The 17,206-nt window shown below is 33.7% G+C and overlaps 1 protein-coding gene across 1 annotated transcript in view; it reads left to right on the top strand.

The window, feature by feature from the left end:
* Positions 1-17,206, top strand: part of FSIP1 (fibrous sheath interacting protein 1) — a 75,882-nt gene that overhangs the window by 14,342 nt on the left and 44,334 nt on the right. Inside the window, exons 9-12 of the mRNA XM_077784081.1 lie at positions 2,701-2,792; positions 3,537-3,644; positions 7,020-7,184; positions 11,162-11,299. Of these exons, the coding sequence (XP_077640207.1) occupies positions 2,701-2,792; positions 3,537-3,644; positions 7,020-7,184; positions 11,162-11,299 (503 nt within the window). The remainder of the gene's footprint in view (positions 1-2,700; positions 2,793-3,536; positions 3,645-7,019; positions 7,185-11,161; positions 11,300-17,206) is intronic.

Here is a 17,206-nt window from a genome sequence, read left to right as displayed (position 1 = left end):
CCAAATGAAGGAAGAGGACAGCTTTGTGACTTAGCTAAAGCATTTTACTCAACATGCTAAGAAAATATTTACTTTTGGGTTTAGAAAACCATTTTTCTTTCATTTCAACAAGAAGAGGTGTGTAACTGATATACTGTAAAATATACCATTGATTCTTCATGGCAATTCTTTAAAAACTTATCTTTGCTATTACTCTAAGGTATCACAGCTTTTCTTAATAGGCTTATATTCAATAAGCCATCTAGAAATGACAAGTGGTACTGAATCTGACTGCGACTGTTCTGTATTTTTTTTCAGCAGAAATTGTATGGATTTGTTTGAAACATAAATCTTCAGACAACTTATTTTATATTTTGCTATGCTGATTATTGTAAAGTCTACATTGCTTTTATGAAATAAGTACTTTCTTAACTCAAACACGTCTTGATTCTTCTAGGGACTGTGTGTTATCATACACTGTATAGACATTTCAAATGCTGTTAGAGGTGTAGTGTGTCCATCATGTCAAAATAAATGGAGTTGTCCTTGTATGCCTCTATTCTTTTCCTATTTGATATTCAAATTTTGTGGTTAGTAACTTTTCACATGTGTTGTGATATAAGAAAAATATTTCTTTGTCAACTACCATTTTATGTAAACAGAAGGAATCTATCTTTCTGGTGACTGGGTAAGATGACAAAGACATAAGTGCATTCCTTAAGGCTGAAGCATTGATAGCAGCAGTATCTCTATAGTTTGTAGAATGTGACTGCATGTTTTAATTTCTAAATATGGAACTCAGCTTTCTAAATATGGAACTCAGCTCCTTTATCATTTTATCACTTGTCTTAGTTCCCCAATATGTGACCTTATCTTTGAGGGCTGGAGCTTTTAATTTCTCCATCTTTCTACCATGTGTTTTCATTCCTCCATTAAAATAAAGCTTGACCCTCAGCTTCTTTCTTCAAAATTTCTGAGTTGTGCTGGAGTGCCCCTGAATAACTATGTATGTAATAATGGTTTTGTTACCAGTATTCAATACAGCACTGACTTCTGGAGCTTCCAGTACAGGCATGGTTGGGAGTTGCTATCAGTTGCACTATTTTGAGATGTTCTGCATGTTCCTGCTTTGGGAATGCATGACGTAGAGATCACTTACAGCTTGTGAGCAATATATATTGCTTTAAATGACTTTTCCTATTTCTGCTGGAGGCTTTTGATGTGAATAGCTAAGAATTACTGTCTTGGTTGCTTTTGGATTTCTCTGTCACAGCCATCATAAAGGCAGACCAAGAACAAGAGGAACTTGTGAAGGAGAATGCACTAATTTTATGCTCTTACTTCTTCAATTTATACCAAATCTTTGAAATATGTGCCAAATCCACCAAAATGCATATGCAAAATTTGTTTAGCTGCAATGTCTCTTTTAATTACTCTTGGCAGTCTTCAGTGTATTCTCTGTCTCAGTGATCCATGTCTGTCCCTTTTTTCTTCAATATTCTGAGATGTTCTGTATGATAGGTCCCTCTCAAAAATGCTATTCTACAGTCAAGTGAAAGATACAGCTTAAAAGTAAGGTGTATCTTGCAAGTTATGTTGGTGTTTGCTGTGTTCTGCTCATTTCAGGATGCAACTTGTCATCTTTATATTGATGTTTACATTCCTATATGATCCATTTCCTTGACACATGATGTTGCCTGGTAATGCTAAAGAAAGCTTAGGATGCTTTCAGAAAGCAGTTGTGCATTTGAAGTGTGAGGGGGTTTCCTGGTCAGATCCAACACCTCAGTCCTTTAAGGTTTTTCTGTAAAGGATGCATGGAATTTATTTCATATCTTTGGGGGTTTGCTTTCATTCTATTCACTCTGAAAAAGAGTTATTTCCATATAGCCTGTCTTGTATTATCTAACATGTCAAATTTTTTTTTTTTTTGTAGGGAAATAACCCACCCATTTTTCAAATTTCTGCTTTCCAGAAAAGCAAAAAGTATCATGCCTGCTTTTGAAGCAATTCTTATTATTTAGAAGTTGATTCTATTTGCTTAGACTTGTTATATAATGTGACAAATATTTGCTATTTGTAAAGCTATTATTATTTTAAGCGTGGTAAAAATCATTGAAAAGCAGAATCATGCCCTTTTTTTGTCATGGATAGAAACCTATTGTTATTAGAATATCATGTGTGTGTTTAATAGATTTACAGCTCTATGATGAGTTTTATTTTTTTAACAATATTTGTTTTATAAGCTGTGTTATAATAATATGAACTATATCATCTGTTTTTCAGCTGTTTTATTGAGAAAAATGTACTTGATATGTCTCCAGATAGTTCTGTGGTTTTCAAAAAAATTATTGTCTGGTTTTGTAATGATGAGAAAACTGCAACAATGATAGGGTTTAAAGGAATGCTGTGGCTTCTAAGGCCACCATGTTTAACATTTTTGAGGTCAGAAATCCAAAAGTATTTTAGCCTTTGTAACATTGAGTAATTTCATATAATAAAAAGTTGAAAATTAAATTAGATTTTGGCAGTAGTATGGTTTAAACACAATAATACATAATACTATTTACGTAAATAATGAAAACATCATACAAAATGTTTGTCTATTGACTCTGTATATTTTCTAAAGGTTTGAATGGGATTGATGTTATTACAATTCTTGTTGAATCAAAATAGGAATGAATGATTTTAATGTACCAACTTTTCTTCCTCAAACATCAGATAATCCAAGTGAGTTAGAAACAGAAAAGCCAGCAGAAAAAACGCATAGCAAAAATCAAACCAACCAGCATTTCATTAAAAAGAACATTGAGGTAAGCATTGAAGCATAAAACCAGTAACATTTTTAACGTTAGCTAGATAAGTACTTTTGTTAGTAGATAAGTACTTTTGAAGACAGTTTTCTTTCAAAATCAGGAACTTTAGAAGCTAATTAGGCATATGTAAAGAAATTACCTTTCTGTTAAAACTGCTGTTTATGACAGAATATTGTATTAGGAAGTTCTCAACTTGGATGCTCATATTGGTTAGGATAATACTGCTTCTGTGCATTTGATAAAGAGTGGATAAAATTGGAAACGGAATTGTTGTGTTTGTGCCCGGACATAGGTTTTTTTAAGGGCAACATCCTAAGACTTTTTAAATACTTACTTACTGTTAACTGAAATAAACTTAATTTTATTTACTGTTAACCTGATGCATAAATAAGGGAGAGATATACAGATTGTTCATGTATAGTCTAGATGGGACCATGTTTTGTCAGAAAATACATCCCTTGATTTTCCTGCTTTTTTTTTTTTTTTCCTGTGAGGACCTAGTAGGTATCATAATTTTTCATCAATTGAAATATATTTGCCTTCCCACTATGTCAAAGACTAAGATAAGATTATAAATTTATTATATGTAGGCTGCTATATTTTTCTGTCAGAGTGATAATTTGTATTATTGAAATAGACAAGATTTGGTTGTTAATTTCATTGAGTTTAAAAGCTTTGTTTTGGAGGTGTTTGAGTTAGTGGAGTTCTTAAGCATGGGTTTTTTTCTTTTAAATATTTCAGCTAGCAAGGGATTCAGGAAACCAATTTGTTATGCTTGAGGGAGAAAGGAAGAGGGTTACTGAACTATTGAAAGATACAGAAGATGAATCTGAATTGCAAGATTTTGAGGTATGACAAATTTGGTCTGTACTGTTCTGTTGTATTTGCCGTATTTTTACAGTAAATCTAAATTTGATCTTAGTTTTATTAAGAAATACCCTAAGTTTTACTATGAAATACCCTGCTGAGATATGAGAGAAAATATGGATAGATCTTGTTGAATTTGTCTCAAGAAATGAATTATCATTGGTTTCTTTGTTAATTTACTAACAGCAGAACCTAAAAGAAAAGTTAGGCACAGGAGGAGGGAACCTTAGAACACTTGGAGAAAATGACCTTTTTGTTTTACCATAGTATGTGAAGTTGTGGAGTATCAATCTGAGTGGTTAGTGCTGTAGTCTCAGGGAGGAAGACCAACAACTAGTTGCAAAAACCTCCCAACAGCAGTTTTTTGACAACTGATAAATGGACTTAACAATGCAGTAATTGGGGAAATACACATTTATGAAGCTTGTGTGTCCATTTAGAAAGATGTGACATCTTTTGTGGCTTCCAACTCAGTTTGTATATAAAGTCTGCTTAAGCATTAGACATCTATGCTTTAAGATAATATAATTAAACAGTGCACAGTCTACATACTTCTGTGAATATTTCAGCTAGCAAGTTATGAAGTAAGTAAAAATTATCCTCAAGTAGAGTAACAAAAAGTATTTGATTGTCCCATCAATCACTTTTTCTAGGAGATGGGCTTCAGTTTGATAAATGTCATCATTTAAAGATCTGAAGATGTTTTAAACAACCTTCTGTTAGTAAACATAGCTTTCTGACCTAGGGAATAGTGGGCTTTTTTTAGAATTAATTTTACTGATTTCAAAAGTACTCTCTAAAAATGCGTAGTTACTAGGTTTTCTTTCTCTTTTAGCTAGTGCCTGTCATAGAATTTAGAGGTATTTATGCAGAGTAGCAAATACTAACTAACAATATGTGCTTTTTTTTTTTTGGCATCAATTCTCAAGGTATCAAGGCAATGGAAAAGTGTAACATTTGTCCACATTTTGCATTTGGCACGTGTTGTCATGTGTCTATATTTTTCTGTTAATATTAGATATGAACTAGATCATCTCACAGGACACGTGTCTTGCTGTATGTGCTTGATACCACAGACAAGAATAGTAGTTTGTGGGTTACTCTAGTCTGTAATAGATAATTTGAAGAAAAAAGCTCCTAACTTCTATCAAAGTAGAGTGAAAGGAAGAATAGTAGTTAGTTAGACCTGTCTAGTCCAATGATAGATTCTACCTATACTACATTTGAATTTTTTTATGGCTGAGGCGTTTCCTGTGGCTACTTCATAACGAAAATCATGAGGAAGTTATCAGCTAATGAGTAATCTAGACAACTTCAAGCTGGCCCAGGTAACTATCTAGCTGGTGGCCTCTTCCATCTTATTTTATTCTGACTTTCAAAAAGCTGGTGCAATTACATTGGCTGAAGTAATGTTTTGGAGGCTGCCAATTAAGGCAGATCTGGTTATGTTGTATGAATTCCTCTGTGTGGTGTAATGTGGATTAGATAACCTCATTTGACTTGTGCTACTATATATGCCAAGTATCCAAACAGCACTTCTCACTTTTTGAAAGAATGGTTTATAAGTATTTAAAATATTTTAGAAATACACATATTCATGCTAATTTAATTGTCAAAGCTGAAGCTGCAGGGGTATAATTGTTTCAGATGTTCCACAGAAAGCACTGACTGTGCTGTTATAAAAGTATTGTTCCGAGTTAACACACAGGAAACATTGACAGGACAGAAGCTTATTTTCCAAGCAAAGCTATCTTGAAAATACAAAAGAGAATGTGTGAGTCCATTTCATCCTGGAGTAAAATGACTGCTGGGGTAATTTGGATATTTGGAGTATGGAGTACAGACACTGAGCTGCAGCTAACGAGCCCAGTTACATCTCACCAGACTCCTGTAATTTCTGCCTTTTTGCTCCATGATCTTCATTCTCTGATTAGGAGGTGGTTAACATGACACAAATGTATTACCATGCAGAATACTTATGTTTTTGTGGTCACTATCTCACCTGAACAGATGTTTCCACAAAGCTGGCAAGCATCTAATATATTTCTGAGTGGCTATTTTGAAGTCAGCTCAGGTCTGGTCAGGCTCATAAGCTGTGTCTCTTCATACTTGTATGAGAAAGCATTAGAACTGATTTTGTTTCACAAAAAGGATGACTCTCTCTTGACTCTTCTTTCTTTTATTTTATTTTTGCATTTAATATGGAGATAATTTATGACAGGTGTTTGGGATATGCTTCTTTTTTCTTTTTGCAGCTAATGTGCTTTAGGGTAATGGGGATGAACCACAAATGACCTCATAGCAGTGGTATTGTAATTGGAAGCTGATATTTCCTCCTCTTGTATGGATGCAACTGCTTGAATAGCCAGAGGACTAATCTGGAAGCTGGAAACAAATGGTGGACATGAATTTCTTGCAAGGCAGATGTTAGAGTCTTAGGGCAAGGTGCTGGTCCTGTTCTGGTAGGAAAAAGAAAGGAAGCCAGCAATACATTCATGTCCTTCCACACATCCTTCCTCTTCTAAGGTCCGATCTACTGCTTCATTGTGGTCAGGACAGAGATGTAATCTGCTACTCTGATACCCAGTGGATGGCGGTTGTGCAGACTTGCTTCCCTGAGTGTGAGGCAGGGAGTGCCAAGTTGCTGTGAAGAACCTGCATCTGTCTGTGGGTATGAGCTCATTTGCTTGGCTTAAGTGGCCTGCCTCACTCACAATATGTAAGCTCACTCATAATATGCAGCTCACTCATAATATGTAAGTGTATGTAGTAGGAGTATATATTCATAGGTGTTATTCAGGTGTTAACTGCTATCAAGAGGAAAATGTCAGGTAAATAATGATCTGCTTTGTGTCTCTCCCAGAGTTTCTGTGATAACACACAGGGGCTCTAGAAAGATGGCAGCTACTGACCTCAGAGCAGTTCCTTTGATTTCCTATTAATGCATTTTTTCTTCTTTGGTAGTACCTTGCAAGTGTCACATTACATCTCATACCCTCCATTTGAGATTTGGCTCCAGGTGGTTTCTGCTGTAGTATCAACCTCTGCAGTTTCATTCCAAACTAAGTTTTGGTTAGGCTTTCTCCCTTTTTGACTCCGTTATCAGAGGGAAAGTGGTTGTCCATTTAAGTTGCTCCTTGGTTATATAAAAGTGATGAATGTCTCTACTTGTTCTGTCCATAGCTGCTCTTGAGTGTGCTAGGGACATGACTATTTGGGAAATTTTAGCTGTATAGTGAGATGGATGAAAATGTACATTTTATTATTAAGTATGGTTTATCTGAAAAACAAATACACTGTCCTTAAAGTCTATTTCCTTTGTGAATGAGACTTAAATATTTTCTGTATTTCCAACAGGACAATGTAGCTGTCTGGCAGGCATCAGGAGAAGGGTACACACCTGAACTGATGGAAGTTCATCTCCTGAATGAGATAGACAGTAAGCTTCAACTGCTACTATCTGCTGGGGAGTTTCCTGCTCTTTCCAGCTCTGGCTCAAAATGTCCAAGCCAGATATATCAGGTAGGTTACAAATCAGAGCTTATCTGCAGATATTTTATTTAAAGTATGTGCTGACATTAATACTGCATTTGGCTGTATTTGTGTCTTTTGCATTTTTCTTTAGGATCCTTTATTTATTCATAAAGTCTGTGTGTTAAGGAATGAAGTGAGAAATTTTAGCTGTAGAAAATAATGGAAAAATAATTTGTTGCTATTTTGAGTCATATGTAATTTGAGAACTGACTTGTTTTTAAGTTGTTGATTCCACACTTCCAGGATCATGTTAAGAAATTAGTAATGCATACATTTTTGACTGCATGAGGGTGTTTTTTTTCAGCATAGAAACAAATTATCCATGACAGTTTACCTTTGGGAGCTAGAATTAGGTTTCTTCTTATCTCAGGATACCAAAAGTGCCTGTTCACTTATGATCTGAAGGATAAGGCAATGACTGATAAGCAATGTTAAAGACTGTAGAAGATAGATTGAAATTGTATGTCCCTTGTTTTTAATGGCCTTTGTCTTTTTGCCTTGCCAGCAATATTGAGATTTGAAGATTAAGAATCAAGGTCTCAACCTTGAGAAATGATTGTTTGAATTTTGTACTTAGAAGACTCCAATTTATCCCATGTCCTGATACTGTTACCTCTAATATAATGGGGTTTAAACCAAAAAACCCTAATTCTTATTTTTCATTTATTTGAACAAAGCTTATATACTTCTGTAATATTTTCATTTTATGGTCAGAACTGAGGTATCAGAGAATATCTGTAAAAATGTTCATTCACAAAACTGTTTGCAGTTACCAGTGTATGAGAAACATCTCTTTGAAAGGTTAAAATACCTGTGGGTTTGTTTTTTCTCCTTTTGTAAGGGCACCTTAATGTAATTTTTTATTGGCTTCTTTCTGAGCGTGAGGTTTTGCCTTACCTCTAGCAGTATTTTCTGTAGCTCAGTTCCAGGGGAGTCACATTTTGATGTTGATCATTTACCATCTGGGATCTAATGTGTGAAAAGGCACCTCCCTCTTGTTGGTAATCACATAACAAATGCAGTTGTTACCTGAGCTTGCAGTGATTGCCTGATTTTGTGTTCAGTGTTGCAAGACATCAGCATGAAGTTAATGTCACTTGCCTGGGATAATGAATGCTCTGTTTGGAAATGTTTAAGTTATTGCTGTTGCTTCCTTTCAGGTAATAGTCCAGAAGTGTTTGAACAGAAACTTGCATTGAGGTGTATGCTAATTAAAGAGTAACATATTATCTTTTTTGAGAAATATTAAACCTAACAACCAAAACCAGGTAGCTAATTCCTTGTTACCTTTCATTAGTGAAAAGCAGTTCCCTTTCAGTTTTGTTTTGTTCCCATGCAGTTTTGCAGCATGTAAAAAGCTTTCAGACATTTTAGTTCTATGATTTTATTTTAGAATTAGCTTAGAGTTGCATATGATGAAGCTGTACATTCTTTTCTTCCAAGAATCATCTTAGATATAGTTTCCAAAATGTAGACACCTAATCACTGTTGCCTCTGTGGGAGATGTCCTTCTTGTCACTGATGGATACTTTGCCAGGATACAGGAATTATACTCTCACTCTGAAATCTTTAAAAATGGGCTTCAGTTATCCTGCAATGCCATAGCTGAGCTGTAACAGACAAGCAGAGATGTTCATCTTTTTGTATAAGGAGTCCGGAGGGATTAAGAATGCATTTCCATGACTAATTTTGTCTTTTACATGGAGATGTTTCTCACCAGTACTGCATTTCTCCCGGAAATCTTTCTTTGCTCTGGTGCCAAATCAACTAAATATTTAAAAATGTTTCTGTCTTACTTGATATTTTTTGGGAAGAATAAATAAAGTTGCATTTAATCCTGAAAGAAACAGGAAAATGATAGACTGAAGAATATGAAGTGAAAGACTGTGTGTGATGAGTATAGTTACCAGCCTGAAAAACTACCTGAAAACTAAAGCAAATGAAGACAGTATTTAAAGAAGCAATAATATCTGTAGGCTTGGTTGTCTTGAAAGATAATTAGTGTATATTACCATGAGAAGTTATTTTATAACTGGTGGGTTTTTTTTACTCAGGAAAATATTCCCTTTTTCTATTATAGAAGTGCTCTATACTTACCAGGTTAAGATTAAATAAATACTAAAAATTCAGACAATACACTAGTTTTTCAGTTAATAAAACCCTTTATAGCTTATGCTCTATGCTTGTGCTTTGCCAAAACAGATGAATTTCACAGATGATACCTGTTTTAGAGCATTGTTAGAAGCAGGTTAATAAATTAATCAGCCAGTTTTATGCCTCAAGGTGATTGTATGACCCTAATATACTTAATTAGGTGGGAATTTTTTATTATTTATTTATAAAATTCAATGAAAAGGGAGTGCAACAAATAATTATAGCTACTACATATTTTTCTTTGGCATTATGTTTGTTACAGCTTTGGCTCTTGCTTAGTATTTGTATTTTCCCTTATGTAAAATGTTCAACAGTGTGATTTTCTACAGATCTCAAAATATGAAAGATGAAGTAATCTTAAATGGACTTCTCTACTATGCACATACAATCGAAACAAAACATATTCTGAAGTATGCAAAACATTGTCAATAAAATGTTTTCCTTGACATAATACTTTATACATTTATTTCATTATATCTTGAGAAGAATGTTAAAAAATTATTAAGTGGGGAAAAGCCTTGACTTTACTCATATTGTGTGAGTTTTTATCAGTTACTATTCAGGGATGAGAGAAGTGAGGCTGTAAGAGCTACATATGAGAAAACAGCAGCTTAATGCTCCAGCATGGTCAGATCTCAAATAGATTATTATGAATAACTTGGAAAGCAATACAAAATGAAACAAAAAATATGATTGTCAGTTACAGGAAAGTTTACTTTCATTTATTGTCATTGTGGTACTGCCAACTATGACTGATTGTAAATATATTTAAAAATTTTTACTGTATTAAAATAAGTTTATTTTCAAGCAACTAATATTTTTCATTTATATGTCAGAACTCATGGATTTGCTTGATGTTTAGAAAAAGTTATTTACTGATACAGTTTTTTGTATATTGTAGCTGTTTACTGTTGAATGTTGAATTGTGAAGGTTTTTCTTTTCAATTAGTCATGCTATTTGGAATTTTTTTTCCTTGTGTGTCTATTAAAATTCCTTGAGCTGCTTCTGAAAGTAAGAATGAATAGAGTATTTTTTTATTCTATTGCTGCTCATGTCCCTTTAAGTTGAATTGATGATCAAGATAGGGGAAGGTTTTTTGCTTAAACTTTTTTACCTTTGCCATGATTGGATTTTTCTATAGAATCTGTGCTTTGCAGGAGAAAGCTCTGTGTTTTTTTCTGATTACAGCATAACTTTGCAGTTTTGCCAATACTTGTCATTCTCAATTAACTGAATTACATGTAATACTGAAGCCTGAATGTGTTTGGGACTGATACAAACTTCAGAATCTAGTCCAAACCTTTTGAAGGATGTGAGAATGTGTAACCCAAATCTTTACTAAAAGTTGGGCAACTACAATTTACAGAAAGAAAGTTTTTCCTCATTTATCATGATACCTAGTAAAAAAAAGCTGTTGTCATTTTGGCTCAGTTTTTTCATTTTCCTTCTGGCTTAATTCTGATCCCAGTATGGTTAAGAGGAGCAAACTTTGAACCAGTCATTCAAGTCAACCCTATTCTCAGAGCACTTTTATTATTGTAGTAGAAATTAAGCATCCAGGTGTTAGATCTGGGGGCTAAGAAATTCCTCTTAAAATGCAAAGGGTAAGAATTCTTTTATTGAAATATGTTTTGCCTCATATTTAGCTATTGTACTTGAAAATATACATAATGAAAACTACATTTGCAGAATTTTACATTGATGTATTTTTCTAAGCATTTCACTATTTTCTTAGTAGAAATCAGAAGATTATCTGTCTCTATGAAGGAATATCAAGTTACATGGTAACTTCTATCAATTATTTTCTCAGGAGCCTCTGATTTATGAAAATAGAAGCCTAGAAACACTTCCAGGTGAAAATGTTCTGCGGGAAAATAAGGAAAAGCGTGATCAAGAGAATCGTCTGAAAGAAATAGATTATCAGCTGGAATCCCTAGAGAGAAGTCTTGTAAGTTTCCTATTTCTGTTGTATTTTTCTTCCATCAGTCTGGAAACATTGGAGTTTGTAATTCCTTGCATCTTTAAATAAAATCAAGTTTTTTTAACCTTATGTCAATTTCTGAAGGAATCCCCAAAGAAATATGCTGGCAAAAGCCTCAAATAATTATTCTTGGTCTGGGAAATTTTTTTCCGGTTGTAATGCATATTTATCTTTAATATAGGATCTTTCAAAGTCAAAGACATTATCCTGCTCTTCTTCCCCAGAGGTGCATAGCATAAACAATAATATAAATGCATCCTAAAAGAATTTTTTAATAGCTCATGTACTTCAGTGTTCTTTGGAGGACCAGGTCTGATGAGAATATTGTATACACTAAGTTATTGTGGTAATCTTTCTTTATTATCACTAAACTGAAAGAAAAATAGCATTTTTATGTCTGTATGTTGTAGAAATTTGTTTCTTGTGTGTAGCTCATTTTAGAGTTTTTCGCTTAATAAGGAAAACATAAATATCTAAGATTGTTGTGACTGACCAAAGATCCATGTAGCCTACCTTTTTCTCTTGGAGGTCTTTATTCAGCAGTAGGCTTACTCTCCACAATAATCAGAGTTAGGAAAAATATTGTTCCTGTTATCTTTTATCACCCTCAAAAAGGGATCTTCAGTGCAGATCAAAAGCTTTGTTATTCAGGTTGCAGCATAACCACAGTGGTATAATCTCAATTACTTATAGCACTGTTACTGTAGATGCAAAAGTTTCAGCCAGTCAACATAAACAAGGTTTATTCTGGCAGTGCTGGATTATACATGAATTATGAGAACAAAGACTTCAGACAAAGAAACAGTGATTGTTTTAGAGGCTGTTAACTTGGGTGTGTGTGACTACAGTAAGGGAGCATATTTAATTCTGATTTATTCACAGTACCAAAACAATAGTAGAACTTCATTTTAATACACTATTATGTTGTATTAAACAGTTAAAAGAGAGAGACAAATAAATAGGGGAAATCTGTGAACTTTAGTATATTGACTAGGTTAATGGGTAATCAGATAAAGTAAGTCTGCATATTGTAATATTTTTCTAATAATTGACCTTTATATCACATTTTGTCACTACTGACCTTGCTCATGAGGCAAGCACAATCTGAGGAAATGTGTCTGGGGATTGTATGATAGTCTACAGCAGGCCTGGGAAATGCAGTGGGCTGCTGACTCATTCAAAATATTTTGTTTATAAATGGGTCAGTTCCAAAACTTGTTTGGGTTATAGCAGTTTTGTTTGGTATCACATTACATGCAGACTTGCAACATACCACCCATTTTTTCTTGACTAGATTGTGTGTATTTAAACTCTAAATTGATAGACTGTAATGCCAATTTACGCTGTTTATAAATACAGAACTTCACCTGCACCAATGTGTAGCATTGCTGCTTGCTATGTAGCACCTGGCAGGGCATCTTCAGGGGGACACACTGTCTTCTGATCATTGCTGCTCTGTAGCATGACTGAGATCATTGCATGTGGATGTCAAATATGTGAGTAGTAGGTCCTCTGTGACATACTTCACTTGTCAGTGAAGGTAAAGAAGGGTTCAGGTCTGAATGCAAGTAAGGTTTTCCTTCTAACAGTAAAGTTAAGTATATAAAAAGGATACACTTACTTGAATGAAAAAGAACAACCTTAAAAAAGAGTGCTTTTTTTTTCTTTTTAATGAAAAACACATAATTGGTTTTTATTTTTTTACTTACATCAGATAACGTATATGTTGTTTTGTTTTGACCTTGTTTCTATACCAAAGCAATATTTTGGCAAATCTGGTCTCTGCCAAGACACTGCATGATGAAAAACTAAGCTGAAAGCTTGGGCTGAGGAAGAGAGTACATAGACTGCATGTTTCCAGAATAATTTAATGATTTCTGGAAATACTGGTTTTTATTCAATAGGTGGCACTCTTCACTGTATGTCAGAAGCTGAATGCTTAGGCATGGTTCTAGGGGATATTTTCACTGGTAATAAAGTTGTCATTTCTACTTTATAAAATACAGGTTGTGAGAGATCTCCCTCTCACTTGTGGCAAGGGTCCATGTGTGCAGCTTTTAGCATTGTTGCTTTCCTGCTTTCTTTAAAATTGTGTATTTAAAATCCACATTTTTAAAATTCACGTTGAATTTCAATTTCTGCTTTACTCTTTCCTAAATCATTATAATTTGCTATGTAAAATTAAAAAAAAATTCTCTGCTCTGAGGAGGTGATTTGCCAGCAGTAAGGAGTGTTATTTCTGAATGCATGGTTATGCTTGATAGTTGTAAAATACAGTATTTTACAAACTTAGTGTCTGAGAGAACTTAGGTTAAAATGTATTTTGAAATGTTCCTTGGAGAAAATATTTTTTGTTTTTGCTTCCGAGGTGGAAATTATGAATAGTTTAATAACTGAACTAGAATTTAGCTCTGTGTGTTAGGACATTACTTGCAGTATGTATAAAGGTAACTCTATTAGTTTCTTCTGGTGTGTATGGTAGAATGCTGTGTTTTTTCACAACTGTAAAATGGACTATTTAAATTTATTTTAATGGTAATGAACTTCTCTTCAAGGGGAACAAATACATTAATCATATTTCTGGAGGAGGCTATTTAGTAGGTGCTGGTTTTTAAAATAATAAAATTTATTGATTCCTCCACTACAGTTAACCTCATATATGCTGTAAGACTTAATGGTCTCAGGTAAGTCTGGGAGTAAACTCTCAAAAGAAAGCCAGAAGATAAAACTTTAATCTAATCTACATTTGATATAAACACATAGAATCTGCTAAATATTACACTTGAATTAGTGAAACTAAGGGCTTTGGAATCTGAGTTCCTCCTTTACTTTGAAAAAAATTGTCCCTAGTGAATTAATATACCAAAGAACGTATTGTATGCATTGTTGAAATGCATTGTGAAATTTCAATCCAACTGAAATGTATCTGTACCGTGGTATCTGGGCCCTTGCTGAATTTCTTTTAGGTTTCAGTTTGACCTTAGTTCCCTTGTTCTTCACTTGAAACCATGTCTGACTCTCTCTGCATTCTTTCATCTTTCAGTTTCCTGGAAACCACTGAGCTTATCTTTGTTTTGTGGATTGCATTGTTAACTGCTGCTTCAAAAAAAAAATACCCAGTTCAGCTGCCAAATGCGTGTTGCTGAGCATTAATGAAAAGAATTTTATATAGAAAGAATAATGTAGTTATTTTTCAATTGTGGCTTTGTCTCCTTGGCCAATTGTGGCTTTGTCTCCTTGGCCATTTGTGATAATCCAGTGGCACGTTTGATGATGTGTTGAATTTCTTCGTGGCAGACAGTAGGTTTAAATGCACATTAAAGCAAGTTACTATGTAAGATAGCTTCACCTTTGCTGCCTATATCTGTGTTGATTTCTAATGTATTACATTGGAAGCTGATTAATTCCTGCCAGAAGTCTACCCACATGTATTTTTTGATTTTGGTTAAATATATAAAATCAGAAATACTTCAAATGCATATTGAATGTAATTGTGTGTGCACACATATAAGTATAAATGCCAATTACCTCTTGGCATGACCAAGATACTAATATATACCTGAAAAAAAAAAAGGTGTCCTCTTACTTCTAGTAAGTGCTTTTAAAACAGAAGCTAGTTACCCTAGACTTAAATTTAAATTTATCAGATGTCTTTACACCTCTAGGAATAATTTTTTTTTTCCAAGTTCTTGCAATCATGTGGCCAAATGCATTGTGTGATTATTAATTATTAAGGTTTTTTAAAAATGAAAAGTAGTATTAGAAAAATATACATTTGGTTATTGAAATAGCTAAAATTTGCAGAAAAGTGAGCAATTGGGAAGGATGATGAAAACAAAAATAATAAATGTGACAATGGTGTCAGGAGCTTTGATTACCTGTAGGAGCTTACTCCAAACAGCATAATTCTTATCTTTTTGATGCAAAATAAAGTATATCTGTGGGGCAATCTCAGGATAAAATTAGTTGTTGTTTGGTCCTGGAGAAGGTCTTACATCGCTTACATCATTTGCTGTTCATCAGGGTGATGATGGGGTTTGTTGTTACACATAGTCATGTTCCAGTTTTAGCCCTGATAGTAATTGAGTTCAGTGTACCTGATCCTGAGTCTGTAATAAGCAGCTTCCAGAAAAGAAGAATAATTTCTTCCTGAACTCTGCCATAGTTCCTTTCCTTCTAAAGGGAAGAAGAGAGTAACATAAAGCCCTACCACATATCTGGAAAGTAATTTGTCAACCAGACAATACTGTAAAATGTTGTTGTATCACAATCTTTCCAGAAATTAACAACTAATAGTTTTGAATGCAGAAACACAGTCATATTTTTAACTATTCTGTGCATTGGTAGTCATTGTAGATTATACAGATAAATAGCAAACATCTTTATTTTAATTCATATGGTATCATGTGGTGTCTGGTTTCTAAATAAGCATGTTTTTGTCCATAATAGTAGAAATTGTTTAATAAAACATTTTCATAATACATTGCATCAACTAAAGGGAAAAAGGACAACCTATCTAAATAAAGTTGAAATATGCCACTCTCTATGTTATTTCTTCAAAAAGTATCTACCAGGTGCTAAAGTTGCTTGTCAAGCTATTGTCAAGCTTCAAACAAATCTTGTTTATTCAGGTTTTACAAGACTTCATTCCAATTATGTGATTTTAGAGTTGTTTCAGAGTGAAATGTGGTAGCATTTCCACCTGGGAAAATATCACTGTGAAAATCTTATTTTCTTCATTTAACAGCTGCTACACACTAGAAGATAGCAATAAGATTAATAGTAGATTGACAAAATGTAAACATTTCACTTCTGATTTAAATAAATTTAATGTGTATTGATTGTTTTCCACTGTACTGTTGATAAGAATGAAGTGGCTGCTTAAAGGATTTGTAAAAAATATTTTTAAACTACATGTTGCATTAAGATTCAATAAAACTAAATAATTTTTGTACACATGTTGAATTTTAAAAACTAAATTATATTAAAATATTGATCACTTAAATCCTTGATGATGCTTCTAGTTTACATGGAAAATAAAGATAATATTTATGTAAATGACTATTAAGTTGAACTGCATCCATATGATGGTGATAAGTAATATTGCCAGTTGCATCATAAGTGTTATGTGTTGATACTGTATATGAGAAATCATTGCTGGAACTTGATACCTGTAATGGGACCTGTTCTAAATATAATGGATTTCTAGGTAAGAATGATCAAATTTTCTGTCAATTCAGTGTACTGATCCTCCTTCTCCCAAAATGTAATTTCCATTTAAGACAACAACTCTGCTGGTTTACAGCTCTGCTGTATGTGGTGTTTGCAATCATAAAATAACAAAGCATCTTTGACTACTCACTCATCTCTAAATTAATATAGTACTACTTATAGTCATTGTTTGAACTCCTCCAATTTTGTGTCTCTAACATGACTTAAATGTAACTGCACTGCTTTCTTAATTTTGTTTATTTATAAATGGCATTTAACTCCATCAAACAGATTATTATTGGAAATGTGCTTTTTCTTAGACAGTGAAAGAGTCCATGAAAACCTACTTGGTTCTGTGCTCTAATGTTACTTATTCACTGTATCTTTGTCACATTGGTGTCCTCTCTGACCTCAACAGTGTTGTATTTGCCTATTGCTTTTTTTCACTATGTCATCAATTTTTCTGCCTCCTGGCTTCTCTCATCATCTCCAACGTGGATTTCATATATCTGCTCGTAATGCTCTTTTTCATTCATTCCAAACTCCCCTTTCAACCTGTCATCCTTAGTTCATGGTTGAGATAAGTACATGCCTTCAAAGCAGGATGGTGCCCTTCATCCAGTGGTTGTATTTGTAAACAATTGCTCATTGCTCTGCTCATGC

Source organism: Lonchura striata, chromosome 6, assembly GCF_046129695.1.
Source record: "Lonchura striata isolate bLonStr1 chromosome 6, bLonStr1.mat, whole genome shotgun sequence".
NCBI classification, from domain to species: Eukaryota; Metazoa; Chordata; class Aves; order Passeriformes; family Estrildidae; genus Lonchura; species Lonchura striata.
Note: the sequence above shows the minus strand (reverse complement) of the source record. Positions and strands in the feature narration are given on the sequence as shown.